Here is a 16,446-nt window from a genome sequence, read left to right on the forward strand (position 1 = left end):
TATAAGTAATGATTTGAATTACAGAATTAACATTGGTTAAAGTTAAATTTTGAATAAAAATAGACATTTTTCTTTCATGATTTAAAGTAAAGCATTTCGTAAAAAGTTTAGTTGAGTTATTGTAGCGATTTACTTTGACATTGTTTCCTGAATATATTTGCTTATTTGAAGTGACTACGTTAACGTTTTCTAGAAGTTGTCTTCTCATTTTGAGAAATTCTACAGTCTTTAAAGTTGCGAAACCTTTGATTTGACAATTTCTTATTCCATAATCTTAAAGTGTTATAATCCAGTTTAGATCCTAGAAATTGGATTAACAGGAAGTTGCATTGTTTTAAGTGAATTTACATGTGAGGATATTTTGTTAATAAAATTTGAAAAAGTATCTACAGATTGTCTTTTTATGGAATCTGAACTTACGATGAAATTAGCATTATGAAATGCGATTAAATATTTGTTGTCAAATCGTACCTTTAATAATTCTAGAGCAATAATATAATTTTCGTTAGTTATTGGCAAATTTTTAATGATGCCTAATCCTTCATTTTTTAATAAAGCATGTAAATAATGATGTAGTTTTTGTAAATTTGTTAAATCAGTATTATTATTTATTAAGTCGATAAATATTTTATAAAAATGCTGCCACTCTAACACATTACATCTAAATATACCTGCATATACCAACATACCTATATTGATTGGTTGTAATTGTGTTTGTTTAAATATTGTATTTGAATTAATTTCTTTATTAGATGATTTTTGATTATTATTATTACCATTTATTAAATGTTGCAATTTGTGTTCTGTAATGCACAAGTCTTGTTCGAATTGTTCACGATCCAAAAATAAATCATCATCATCAAATTCCATTTCAATTTTTGATTGAATGATGTTATATCTGTCTTGCAAATCAAGAAGATTCCTTAACTTAATTTGTAAGTCAATTTAATCAGTAAAGCTGCGAATTCTCGTTATAGAGGCCTTTACTGACCCTCTTTGTCATATTACATAGATCATGAATAAATTACGAATTATGAAGAAAATACGCTAATAAATTATTACATAAATGATGAAACAATGGTAAATTAAATGTAATAATAAATTAAGAAAGATGTTACGTTAATGATCTGCATGCTGTGAGATCTTTATGCAGCAGATTGTTAAATATGAAGATTCTTCAGTGATGTTTCTTGAAATTGAAGATTTTATCCGCAGTTGTGGTAGATAAAATGATGAATCCTTCAAAGTGTAGATTACACATATCTGCGGTCGGAGGACCAAAAAATATATGTCGAATATGAACTGTACGGAGCCGAGTGCATTCGAAAGGAGCTGTGTGAACTTATAGAAAGACCTTTAAATTTTAAAGTCCTTCTTAAATAAACTTTTAATGACATGCACTGAGTCTGAACAGTAATTTCAAAATTAAAACATACTGTTATTATTTCTGTTTAGGAATTCAGTCAAATAAATATAGTGAGTACGCTGTAAAAATATATGAAGTTTTTATCGTATCATTTATGCATTACATTTTGTTCTTACCTGTACTTTAAATTCCACAAGGAACGTACTGAAGATTGCGGGTCCGGAAGAGCATGCGGATAGTTAGTAACAAATGCGCACGCGTAGACCGACGCTGTTGACAATTCAGTCGGCCTGTATCGATGCATGGCCTCCAGTACTTCAACATTTTATTACTAATTCCATTTCCTTCAGTTGATTTTTATTACTTATCAATTTAATCGCTTTTTAACTTCTTAATAAGTTTCAGCATTTTTTTCTTCCTCACATATATCATGTTTTTTCCCCCTGAAAGAACTAGGGGTGTAGTCGACTCATGTATGTATTTCGATATTCTCAAAGGTTATTTACTTGTTCGCTTTTGTCTTCTGATGATGCAGCAACCACCACATTATTTTTTTTGAGCTCCTGAAAAGTCAGGTTCCATATCTAGAAAATTTTTCCAGAAGTTATTTTTAATATTTTTTATTTTGGATTTACAGTCCGGGTAACGAAATAAAGTAGAATTAAAATCTTTCAATTTTATATTATTTTTTTAAGAACTGGTCTAAACAGCATGAAATGCGTCATTTTCATAAACCACTAGAAAAAGCTGTTTTTTTCGTTCCTTTTTGTATAACAGTTCTGTTAAATATTTAGTTACCTTTATCAATACTTCAGAATCCCAAAAAATCGCAAACTTGTTAAGACCCATAAGTACTTGTCCTTATAAGGAGGAGAGCCCTTACAATTCTTAGTCGGTACACAGGGCTGTCCCCCTTCTCTCTTTGGGTGTGCTCGGTTACAGGACCGTCTTGGGCGATGCCGCTGTATCTCCTCTTTCGGAATAGGGAGGCAGTGTACAAGGGGAAAATAAGGCGGCTGCGTAGGCCTCACTTGTTCGCAGGCGGCAGGACAGATGGGATCGGTCGACGAAGGGTAGACGGACCTACACACTGATCCCGGACCTCCAGAAACGGCTGAACGCAAGGAAGAGAAACTGGAGTACGAGTCCATTCGGTTTCTGACCGGTCACGGTCACTTTAAAGCATATCTGTGCGCGCAGACATTGAGACCCTTCGCGGAGTGCGATTATTACGGAAGGGTAGACGCCTCAGAACACACGATGTTCGAGTGCGACCGGTTCTTGCTGCACAAGGAAATATGCTCGAGAATATCGGCACGTTTATCCCAGATAACATCATGGGACCTATGCTGAAGACCGAACGGGAACGGCATACCTGTCGAAGATGTTGGTCAGGATTATCCGCACAAAGAAGTGGCGGAGGAAGTACAGGGGCCTTCTGACTTTTTCTTTATTTAAATCAGCTCCAGCCCCGAAGAAAAGAAATTAAAATAAAAAAAGTGAAAAAAATAGTAGTCCGTATGAGGAAGTTGCGCTGTTGAGAGCATGCTACCGAGTAATCTTATTTGCCTGGTGCCGGGCAACAACTGCTTTTAAATTACTTTGAACAAATAAATATTTCATTCTCATCGATACATTATATATATATTTATTTATCGATACATTAATGGGTAGGTGTACTACTTCACGGATAAATAAAGGGAATGGATGGATCAAAGGAAAACATAGTTAAACTAAAATCTTGATCAGATAGTTCAAAATACACAGATAATAATAATATTAAAAAATAGATGTATTTAAATTTATATTAATTATATAAATATAAACACAAAATAACGTTAAGGTAAATACATGAAGATACTAAATATTAAAAATAAATGAAAAACAATTAATTCAGAAAGCTTTAATGAAAATTATTTTAGCGCGTAATAATGTACAAGCTGAAAGGAGATGCAAAATATTTTACGATTTATAAAAAAAAAAATAGTATTTAAGAACTCATGGGTTATATTGCTTCTTTAAAGAATTTTTTTGATTTTATTTAAAATAAATTTGTGGAAAGATTATATCGAAATGCTTCGGTTTTTTTTTTAACGGCGACGGAAAAAGGGCACTTCTTCTACATTAAAGCAATAATTTAGCAACTTCCGATTCAAAAATCGTATATCTTCGGGCGACTTTTGATTTTGTTTTGTACACAAAAACGTGTTGTCTGGTGTGGTTTTTTGTTTTAGGAGTAAGTGATTATTATCTTTTCCAGAAATTTTATACGTTCGTAAATAAAATTTCTTGGGCGAAGTAAAACTTTTAACTTAACTAAATATCAGCCAACACGATTCATATTTACGAGCACCAAACAATAATCTGAATCCATTTTTTATTTTTAATCTTTAAAACTAGTTATGATATTTTTCTGGGAACCTCCAGAAATGATATATTCTGACAGGAATATACGTAGGCATAATAAATATTTAATAATGATGACAAGTTTAACGTTTTTTAAAGACTTTTCAAAACTGAACGGCACACGGTATCATCATCTTATTGCTAACGAAATCAATTTGATCGAAAATTTGGTAACAGAAATATTATCGTCATCATTAATGGAAATATAGATATACTATCCTCGTGATTAGCAGTGTGATGTCAGTTTGACGGTTTTATCCATATTTAAATTTAAAAAGTTATAATCCATCCGGTGAATAATTTTTTTAAACTGCTAATGTAGAATTTAAAAAAATTATCTTTGGATATAGATGCGATTGTATAATCTGCAAAAAGGGTTACGTTGAACGATTCATTGTTAGAATCAAAATGTTCTGTTCATTCATTAATTATTATTAAAGAAAACGTTCCTCTCCCTCTCCAATAATAATAATTAGTGTATATTGTTATAAGCTTTAGATTAGATTTAATTTCAAATCTTGAATCACCCTATACTCAGTACTGAGTCCCCAGGGAGATAAAAGAAGTAAATAAATGAAAATTTTGATTACATTGCGATAGATAAACGACTACTTCCCCGAACAGAGTAACAAGTCCAGGTTCTGCAGTTCATAGGTGGAACCATTTGATTTAGTTTTGTTCTCAATGTGAAATTGGTTTTTGAAAAGTGCATGGAAGATAAATTTCAGTGTTAAGGATATATTGAAACAATTTGTAAATATATATAAAATCTTGAATTTTCATTCTTATATGGAGAATTCAGATCTTTTTTTTTAAAAGAAGAAGAAAAGTCGGGTATCATTAATTGTTTTTTTAACCAATCCTCTTTTTGGTTGAGATCAAATGGGTTAATTTAATAGACAAAATATGAAATTTATTTTCCGAAGTCAGTGTAGATGGAAAAAAGGTTAATTATAACATTTTAAATTCCTTGTCGACAAGACTGTTCTTTGTTTTTCTCTGGCTTTATGCTGGGTTAATGGTAACATTTTTTTTGATCAGATACCTTTCCTCACAGCTACTATGAAATGCCTGCAGTACGTGGTGTAAATACACAATTTATTAATCATACCCAATGATATCACTGATATTACCCGATGAAATTACTGCTGTGTAATTTGGAAACTGAAATACTCAACATTTACTTGATCGAATCTGGTCATAAGTTGAATCTGTTAATTTCATGTAACTGATGAAAAGTCTTATCTGATGTTTTATATGTTAAGTGAATTTGTCAGGTTATCATTATTATTCGCTAAAATGTTCAATCATGAAAATGCCGGAGTCCTTGAATAGGGAAATAGTTTCCCTGGCCTGGTTGATGTAATTCCCTGATGAAAATCCTTGTATTATATATAATATTTTGTAAAACACATTAAAAATTAGAAATACCTTTATACACCCATGTACCATGCACATCTAGGTTTAGAAAATTGAAGAAAGTAAAAAAAAAAATATTGTTACTTTTTTGCATTTTATTAAAAAAATCACAATACAAGATTGAACATAAAATAGGACTACATCTGTAGCCTCTTATATATTGTCAAATAAATAAATTTTACCTAAAAAACAAATAGTTAAAGACTTTTTTTAAAATAATTTGATAAAGAATTGTCAAATAAATTTTGAAAGTTGACTCAAATTTCATGAATTTCCTTTGAAATACTATAGTAAAATGGATTTTGAATGGGTAAAAAACAGAAATATTTCATCAAGAAAGCCCCAACTATTCATCAAGAACCTCTACCTATTCAAGGAAAACCCTAAAAAATGTAAAAGATTTATGGACCAATGAATTTCATAAGCAAGGGATTTTATTATTTCAGTTTTTTGGGAAAGTAAATTTTATTAATGCAGTAATAAAAATGTACATTAAAAAAATTTTCTTCAAGAGGAAGACAACACATCCTATAACTATTTTAACTAAAAGACTATTTAAGTTAAGTTTACAATGTAGCTTTTTTAAACGGTTCAACTGCTCTTATAAAGTGAATGAATTGACAGATAAATATAAATCAGTGTAGTCAATTTTAGTATGATATTAAAAGGTAATCTTGAAGTAATAGTATTTTGAGCAGTATATAGGCAATATTACAATTTTATTTATATAGATTTGAAGGTTTGTACTCTGACAGCCTTTGCCTTTCATCCAGATTGCTGTGGCTTTGAATCCTGATCAGGTTAAGCATTTTTCACTGATTAAAAAATTCTATACTTATCAATAAAAAAAAATTTTTTAAAAGTGGTTTGGGTAGCTGTAATTGTGTAATTACCCGAGGGAGAATAAATAAATAAAAATTTAGATTTCATCTGTAATTGCCAGAATATCCATTCTTATATCATTTTGTGTATAAATAAAAAAAAATTAACTCATGGTTTTAATTAAAGTCTACAAGAATGTGTGTGTGTCAAGGTTTTTGTTTTAATTTTGCAATAGACTTCCACAAACTGGGGAGATACACAATTATTTCTCATGAGAATGAGTTGATATACTGTTTCTAATTATTTATGTTTAATTATGTATTATTAATAAATTCAGTCTAAATTGTGAGAATAGTAAAATTTAATTAGTATTGAAAAAAGTTTTAAAAATCAAAGATGGTACACATGTATATTTATAAAAACTTCACCTGCTCGTGAGTCAGCTGTCACTCATACAGTAAGCTTCTCAGAAACTGTTGCCTGGAGTACTGAATTTTGTGTTATTGTTGCGTGTAACATTGGTTTTGAATTTGGTTTTAAAATATCTTTGATGTTTACGGTCTAAAAGTGTGTATAATTTAAATTGTGTTTGTTCATTTAGAACGTTATGTTTCTGGGCTTTTATATTATGATTCACTCAAGGATTCCTAGTTTGTGTTGTTTGTTGTATATATGTACAGTACAGTTTCTGTATTATTGATATCACTATGTTGGATCATTGCTATTTGGCTTGTTTCAGTGAGGTCATTTGCAAAAGTGTTTCAGTGAGGTAGTCATCTGATTTTATGAGTTTTTTTGAATAAATTTTATGAACAAACAAGATGCATCCTGTAATATTTTACATACATATCATTGTAAACAAATATGGCAGTAACATTGTTAACACAATTACAGTGTTGTAAATACACTATTCTGTATTAATGCAGTAGGTACAGTATAAAAATTTATATATTCCAAATCATTATTGAGGTGGAATTTCTGTAATTGAGGTTAGATTTGGTTTGGAGGTACAAACATGATTGTATATGTTTGATAAAGTATATAGTAGCTTAGTAACCTAATATGAAAATGAGTGTTTTATTAAATTTTATTTTTCTAGGTGGAGCCAGAGGGAACGTCGGAGTTACCAGCTGCTAGTAAAGCATTGTTCTTGGAGAAGGTGCGGCAGTCAAATGCAGCATGCCAAGGTGGAGACTATGCAAAGGCTGTTGCATTATATGCAGATGCATTGCAGTTGGACCCTACTAACCATATTCTCTATTCAAATCGATCGGCTGCACTGGTCAAAATGGGACAGTTCCAGCAAGCACTCCAAGATGCTACTCGTGCTAGAGAACTTAATCCAAAATGGCCAAAGGTAAAACTATAATCCATATTTCAAAATACTGAATTATTATCAATTTTTATGAGTAAATAGCTTCCTGTAATTAATTTTAAATAATGAGCATAAAAAAATTGTGAATAAGTAGATATAAATAAATTTCTGTCAGCATGAGTTGCCAAACCGCTTAGTATTAACATTATTGAAGTATTTTTCACTGGCTCTGCTTTTTTCAGAATTTAATAACAGAATTACATTAAGATCATTTTATTATTTTTATAAGCATGTTGTTCTAACATTCTTCTAAAAATTGATACTATTAAAGTAAACCAACTGTATTTCCTGATTATTCACTATAATTCAGACGATAACCATTTTTTCTGTTACTTTTACTGATTTACAGTCATTTTACTGATTTATTCTATTCTCTGTCCCTTTTTGTTTTGACCTAATCTTTTAACCTCAGCCTATTTGTTAAATCTTACATCCGTAATTATCTTTTATTATATAGTCCATTTTTGTCTTCCAGTAAAGTTTTACCTTCTAGTTATCCATCTCTTTCATTGAACTGACCAAATCAGGATGACTTAACTTATGGTCAACCAGCCTAGTACATCTTTCAGATTCTGTTTCAGTTTCTTTATTCTTCTATTTATGTTAAGGCTTCTTAATTTTGTACTTAACTACCTATTTTTCAAGATCCTCCCAAAACACAGCATTTTAAAAGACTATTTTTTCCTTTTGAATCTTCCTGTGGTCCATGTTTCACCACTGCAAAGCATTATAGTCTGCACAGATATTTTCAGTAATTTTCCCCTAATTCTATTTGTACTTATTATACTAAACATTTTTTTTTTGTATGAAAATTTTCCTTGTAACAGTGTTGATTCTAAAACCTAAAAATATTCATTTAGTGGACTGTATTTCCAAGAGTGATTCATCCGTGGGGTGTATAATAAATAATGTGTGTAATTGGTCAAAAATATTATTATGATTGTTCATTGAAAAACCATTAATAGCTTAATGTTAACTAATCTTACAATCGTGAATGTTATATGTCGACATGAATTCTCTTGATTTACGAAGCATACGATTATAAAGAAGAAATCAAAACATAATTTTTTTTTTGTCTTCAGTCATTTGACTGGTTTGATGCAGCTCTCCAAGATTCCCCATCTAGTGCTAGTCGTTTCATTTCAGTATACCCTCTACATCCCTAACAATTTGTTTTACATATTCGAAACGTGGCCTGCCTACACAATTTTTCCCTTCTACCTGTCCTTCCAATATTAAAGCGACTATTCCAGGATGCCTTAGTATGTGGCCTATAAGTCTGTCTCTTCTTTTAACTATATTTTTCCAAATGCTTCTTTCTTCAAGAACAATTTAGATTCGGAGTAACAGTACAAGGTGAAAAGATAAAGATGCTAAGATTTGCTGATGATATAGTAATTCTAGCCGAGAGTAAAAAGGATTTAGAAGAAACAATGAACGGCATAGATGAAGTCCTACGCAAGAACTATCGCATGAAAATAAACAAGAAGAAAACAAAAGTAATGAAATGTAGTAGAAATAACAAAGATGGACCACTGAATGTGAAAATAGGAGGAGAAAAGATTATGGAGGTAGAAGAATTTTGTTATTTGGGAAGTAGAATTACTAAAGATGGACGAAACAGGTGCGATATAAAATGCTGAATAGCACAAGCTAAACGAGCCTTCAGTAAGAAATATAATTTGTTTACATCAAAAATTAATTTAAATGTCAGGAAAAGATTTTTGAAAGTGCATGTTTGGAGTGTCGCTTTTATATGGAAGTGAATCTTGGACAATCGGAGTATCTGAGAAGAAAAGATTAGAAGCTTTTGAAATGTGGTGCTATAGGAGAATGTTAAAAATCAGATGGGTGGATAAAGTGACAAATGAAGAGGTATTGCGGCAAATAGATGAAGAAAGAAGCATTTGGATAATATAGTTAAAAGAAGAGACAGACTTATAGGCCACATACTAAGGCATCCTGGAATAGTAGCTTTAATATTGGAAGGACAGGTAGAAGGGAAAAATTGCGTAGGCAGGCCACGTTTGGAATATGCAAAACAAATTGTTAGGGATGTAGGATGTAGAGGGTATACTGAAATGAAACGACTAGCACTAGCTAGGGAATCTTGGAGAGCTGCATCAAACCAGTCAAATGACTGAAGACAAAAAAAAAAGAAGATTTTTCATTCAGGTGGAAGAGTGTTTCTGCTGCATATGAGGCTTCCGGTTTTATAACTGTGTTGTAGTGTCTTATTTTTGCATTTATAGATAGACTTTTTTACAGTAGGTGACCAGGTTAATTTTGTACTTCAGCTACTTTTGTGCTTTTGTTATTTTAATATAAACATACATATTTTTAAAATATAGTAAATGATAATATAAGCATTTTGAAATTTTGTTCATTTTCAGTTTAGTACAATTAGTATGTCTCATCAGAATTTTTTGTAAGCTTGTTAAAAGTAGATGGTTCAGGATTACAATATACATTTTTAATTATTATATATTAATTTATTATAGTTTTTAATGATTTTTATTTTTTGAATCCTATTAAAATATTTTAAATATGCTACTATGTAAAAAAGCTTTTGTCAGTATTGTTTTGCTAGTTTACTTAATTGATGTTATATTTAATTGACTTATTTTATACTTTTATTTCTTAAATTATCAGTTTCTTTTTACTTTTATGCCGATAACTCTTACTTTAAAATTATCACTTTCTATATATATACATATATATATAAGTTTGCTCCTTGAAGGAGCAACTACCAGAGCAATGTGTGCAACTGTACGTTAACATATGAAACATTATGTTCAGTTTAAATCTGATCTGTACAAAACAATTAATAGGAAGCAGACTATACACCAACAAAAAAACCTTGGGCAGCAAATTTGCCCTAGGTATACATATCTTAAGCTACGTAGATGGTCAGTCAAAAAAGAACTGACATATTTCAAAATACAATGGTTTTTTAGGTAGATTTCATAAGAAAGCTACCTTTTATAATAGGTACCATGATTCGACTTCTAGAAAATTTCTACATATCTTCGGGTTTCACATCCCCCAGACCCCAAACCATCATCAGTTCAAAAGTTTATATATATATATATATATATATTTCACTTTCTTGTGGACACAATAGCTGCTGTAATTTTGCGCCAATCACTTTCAAATTTATACATAAAATATAATGACCCAAAATCTCAGTCGAGTTCATTAATGGGAAAATCAGACCACGAAGGGTGGAATGGGGGGGCTTTTTCGAAAAAAACAAAATATTGCTATAACTTTCTTATTAAGTAAAATATCGCATTCGTTCAAAGTTCCTACTATTCTTTGGATAAGGGCTTAAAACTTATCTAAGTAAAGTCTTTTGATATCACCAACCATTGGCCCAGGGTGTGGAAAAATGGGGTTTTGAAGACCAAAAAATCATACCTCCCTTAATAGGATCAGTAACAAATCAGTTTAAAGTGGTCGTTAGTCCTCTAAACATTACCTAAAACTTTTGTGTGAAACAATTTTTGATATGACCAACCCTTACGACAAGGGATCACCAAAATGTTGCTGGAATTGTAAGAAGATGGGGCTTGTTGTATGCTAAACATGTGAAACTTTTTTCACATGCAACCATTGTCGTATTGAGTAAATTAGAAGTTTTTCTTAACTTTAAGGTGGAAATTTGTTTATTCCCTACTTAGCACCAGTGAAATCTACCTCCGCCTTCCGGTGTGCGAAAGGGATTTTTTTTATTTTACACTGATATATATATATATAGTTTGAACAGCAAATTTGGGAGATTTTGTTAGCTATGATTTAAAAATTGTATGCTTTAAATGTCCTCCTTTCATGTTGATGTATTACAAACTATGTATAAAATAGTCCATGACACTTTGAGGAAGTATCCAGTGTGATGTTAATTTCATGGCAGATTTTCTCTTTCATTTTGTTTTTCATTCCAGGTTTGTTGAAAAAATTCTACTTTTGAAATATCCTTATAGAAAACAGTCATCAGCTGAAAAATCTGGAGAGCAAGCTAGCTGGAAAATATTGCCAAAATTGAAACAGGTTATATAAAATAAACAAGATCTGTCAGGCAGCGTGGTTAATTCCCCAACTTCTTACAGTAGTGATCGGCTGTAACTGTTATGCTTGCCCTTCATCATCCAAAGAAATATGAACCTACAATTTTAAATGCTGAAATTCCACCCCTTAGGGTTATTGATGGGTTTGCCATTGGTTATCACTCAGGATTGATAGTTTTGTTTATTTATTTACGTTTAATATTAAAATGAGTTCCATCACTCATTTTAATGTAAAAATGAGTTCCATCACTCATGAAATGTATTTTAGAAATATTGAAATCACATCTTTCAATTCAAAAGAATTTCTACAAAAATCTAAGTGGTTATTCTTAATATCGTCATGTGTGGTTGCTGTCTTGTACGGGTGCAGTTTAAAAATCATGTAATTTATGCTTAATATTAAGCTCTGAAAATCTAGGGGCCTGAGGTGATTTTTTAACTGAGCATCTAGAAAATCCTGTTGAACTGATACTTACACACAAACAGTATTGAGGAGTTCTCATGTTTTGTGTCTTATGGGAGGTTTGTCATCCAAAACCAGCCCAGAAGAATGGAATTTTTACTTGTAAAGAAGTGAGTTATAACTACTTGCACTATGATTATTAAAACACACAGTAAATTGCCTTTGGGTTGCAATTTTTTTAATTTTTGTAAAAAAAACTCCACACAATGACATGATTCATTCATATTCCATTGATTGATCTCGAAAGCTATGATGCCTGTGTTTTTGGTTATACTACTTTATGAATCAGTTTGACCAACCATACATAAATTATATTAGAAAGAAATGTCTGTTACTTTTGACTGATCATATATGTGTGTGTGTGCACGCGTGTAAACCATTGAATGACAAGTAGTCAAGTAGTAGAAAATGCTTCACACAAACACATATTTTTACGAATATGGTACTTAAACTGAGGTATAGGCTGTAGCATTAATAAAAATAATGGGCAAAATTTAAGAAATTGATTTTTATACAGGTTGACTTCATAGAAACTAAACTAATCAAATTTTCATATGTTTAGATGTTTCATGGTGTTGTTTTTATGGATTTGACACCTGTAGCATAACTCTTATTTTATAAATTTAATAGCAAGGAACTGCCATAAATATTAAAAACTTAACATTAAATTCTCTTTTATGTTTCTATTTTTAAAATAATTAATTGATTTTAAACAATCAAGAAACTGGAAAACACATTTTTTATTGGAAAAAATAAAATATGTAATTCTGAATGAGATAAGTTTTAACATTATTTAAAAAATACAGTCAACACTATTAAAACACTAATTTATTACAATAATACTATTAAAATATGTTATAGATCTATAAAATAGATAACAGAAAATTTTTAGTTTTCTTTTTTAGTTACATATTTAGATAAATGTACAAAGGAATCAATTTATAAAAAAAAGATTGCAACTACATTTAAAATTAGTAATTCAGTAAAGACCAGAATATTATATCTGTTAACTCTACTGGCTGTTTATTATACTGAGTTCAGGGTTCAATAACCAATATGGATGGAAATAAACTGTAAATCAGGTGGTATCTACCTGATTAGACCTTAGTAAAGGGATTTATTAAAATTCTTTTGAAATGACTAATGATGTACACAATAGGATTTTTTAAATTATTGTAATTTATAATTTTTTTATATACTGACATCAAGCTGGTAAAATATCTGTTTATTGTACATGCTTCAAGGTACAAAATAGCTATTAATTGTTGTTGTTATATTTATTATAACTTACTTTTTATTTATGAAAGATCTTTAATCATTTCTGTGAATTGTACTTTTTTTTAAGTGGCATCAACTGTTATGGTCATTAACCATTAAGAAATAAAAAACAGTACACGTTGAAACTGCACCCAACAATGTTTAACTTTGGTGATCTATGGGAATGGTAACCAGTTTATTAAATTTAAACTGGCACCCATTGACGGCTTCAGCTGTTGGCATTTTATGGTTATTTTACACCTTTCATTTTTCATAATGCTATTCCTGGAGATTATGTGTTTCAGAACCAAATCGTTAAAGAAGGTACAGTTTAATATCACATGCTTGGAAATCCTGTGAGTAATATTAAAAATGTGTCTAATTTATTGAAACCATAAAAAAGGAACCATTAGATTTAAAATCATTATTTTTAATTTGATGTAAATTATTAAAATTTAGTTTACTAAAAATGTTAGATTTAACTAATTGTTAACAAAGTCCCGGGAAAAGTGTTAAACTAATCCAATCAACCCCACCAAGGGGTCGTCATTCTGTGGGTTAGTTGTCCTCTATCTCTTCCTGCCCTTCCTTACTTCCCTGAACAAATGCCACAAGAATGGATCAATAGTTTTGGTTCCATCTGGTTCAATATTAGCATCTTCCGATAGCTGGTAGGGCAGCTGCTTCTTCTTTAGAAATTACTGGGGTAATGACCTTGTGTGTCTGGAACTGATCAAGGACTTTTTTCCTACTAGTTTTTGTTTTATAAAAAGCCCAGATAGTGCCTGAGGTGTCTTTTTGGTAAAGGCAGACTTCCCATTCCTGACAGTATACATTCAATTATTTATTAACAGATTCATTTTAATTATTTCTGGTTTTATTATTTTTTGATTGTTAAAGTAATTAAAAAGTTCAAAATTTTGTAATTAATTAGGTTCAAAAGTAGCAAAAAAAATTACCCCTCGTACATATTTTTAAATGTTTTTAGGTCCTCTGAATTAAAAAATATTTTGCTATAATAATTATAATAAATGTGTTTAAAGGTAAACAGAATACAATCATTTGAAACATACAATAAACAAAAATAAATTTATCCATAATATCAACATAAAATTAATATTACTTTATTACAGAGAAAAAAAAAAAATTATAATCTTCTACACTTACACTGAGGACTAAATTAAATCTGGTCACTGAATTGCCTTCGGAGGTAGGTGACACCTGCAGTTTGAGCAACGTCAGCAGAGTCCATGTGATTGACGACGACGAGTCCAGAAGACCTAAATACAAGGCTGGAGATATCTTAAAAGACGAGCAATCTGTATTGGGTGAACAAACAGAGGTGAGATGAAGCAAGTATAGAATATTTTATGATTCTAACATGGATGACAAAAATACAATGTATATTATATTAAAAGCTCTGAGGAGAATCTCAAGTAATACTACTAATTTGTCCTATATAGTGCCGAACAATAAGATCGGCAATTATATGAAGAAGATTGTATCGTACTTGAATAGGGAAAAAGAGGACACGATAAAAGTTTTGACCCTACATACTGATGGGGCTGCCACGCAGGTCAGGCCTGGACAAATACGTATCAAGAAGGCTACTCCACCTGCGGAGGATAGTAGGACAATAGTAGTTAAGTCTGAGGGCAAAACATATGCAGAGCTCCTGGGAGCAATGAAGACGGCTGTAGGTAGAGACGACGTTAAAGATGTAATCTCATTAAAAAAGGGAAAAAACGAAGAGGTTCTGGTCAGAATACAGGGCTCAAAACGTGCTGCAGAGTTTTTGAGTATACTGAAAGATAAGGTGGCGGATCTAAAAGTGGATCTGAAGACTAGAGCTGATTGGTGTACGACTGTTCATATTAGGGATGTCGAGAGCGACACCACTGAGGAGGAGATTTTGGCCGTAATTACAAGGATTGGCGATACTGACGAGGTTAAGATCTCTTCTAGAAGACCAGGTTTTGCTGAAACCAAAAATGTGACGGTGATTACATCTTACAAGGCAGCCTGTAAAATGGTAGAACAACGGTTACGAATAGGCTGGGTAAATTGTAGAGCTTTTATACGTGAAGAAGGGGAGAAATGTTTTAGATGGTGGGGCACTGGCCATCGACGTCAGGATTGTAAAGGCCCGCATAGAACTAACCTCTGCTTTAATTGTGGTGGAAAAAGGCACCTGATAGCTAACTGCCAGGAACCTAAGAAATGTCTTACATGTAATAGTCAAGAACACAGAACAGGGGCTTGGCAGTGTATTAAAAACCAGAATGCTTAGAATACTGCAGGCTAACGTCAACAGGAGTACACTGTCTCACAATCTAGTCTCCAGAATAGTTGCGGAAAAGAATGCTGACTTTTTGGTTAGCCGAATATCTATGAGGCTGCAAGATCCGGATGGCAGACAGACACGGAGGGAGACGTAGCTTTTAAGGATATCAGCCACAGAATTGCATGGAGACTAAGTTACAGAGGCAAGGGCATAGTGACGGTAGAGACGTCTATGGCGCTAATTGTGGGTGTATATATATATCACCTAATGTTGATTGTAGAGTATTTAACAGTTCACTTGATGTGCTGCAAAATGTAGTTAACAACACAGATAAAAAGATTATTATGCTTGGTGATTTCAACAGCAGATTGGTGGCAACCGGCGGTCGACGCATGAATAAAAGAGGAGAATTGTTAACTGAACTTATGGAGACCGTTGGTTGCCATTGCATAAATGATGATACACCAACCTTTGAGGCCAGGGGTCACACCTCCATTCTTGACCTAGCAATTTTGGATAACAGATGGAGGAGCCAACAGTGGAACTGGGAGATCTTCCAGCAGGACATAGCAAGCGACCATTATGCCACGATGTTGATTCTAGAGGACATTAGTTTCAAGAGTAATGATCAAACTCCTGTACTTAGATTTTCCGTTGATCAAATAGACGTGATAACCAACAGAGTGGCTGCCAGACTGTCAACGATGGAGAACTTGCGCCAGAAGCATTGTCTAACGTTATCAAGCAGGAAATGGACAGGGAGTCACGTAATGGAGTCAAAAAGCATATGGTTTATTGGTGGACAAGAGAGATAGCGTACCTAAGGCAGACGTTACAAGCTAAAAGACGCATCAAACAAAGACTCAGACTAGTAGGTGGGCAGAGATATCAGGAAGCATCCATTAAATACATTGATGCTAGAAGAGCCCTTAATAGAACAATAAGGAGAGAAAAAAGAGAGCATTGAGCTAGGTTATGTGCTGATTT

The 16,446-nt window shown here is 31.9% G+C and overlaps 1 protein-coding gene across 1 annotated transcript in view; it reads left to right on the plus strand.

The window, feature by feature from the left end:
- Positions 1 to 16,446, plus strand: part of LOC142323080 (tetratricopeptide repeat protein 28) — a 211,396-nt gene that overhangs the window by 77,470 nt on the left and 117,480 nt on the right. Inside the window, exon 2 of the mRNA XM_075362243.1 lies at positions 7,113 to 7,370. Within this exon, the coding sequence (XP_075218358.1) occupies positions 7,113 to 7,370 (258 nt within the window). The remainder of the gene's footprint in view (positions 1 to 7,112; positions 7,371 to 16,446) is intronic.

This window comes from Lycorma delicatula, chromosome 4 (assembly GCF_047948215.1).
Source record: "Lycorma delicatula isolate Av1 chromosome 4, ASM4794821v1, whole genome shotgun sequence".
NCBI classification, from domain to species: Eukaryota; Metazoa; Arthropoda; class Insecta; order Hemiptera; family Fulgoridae; genus Lycorma; species Lycorma delicatula.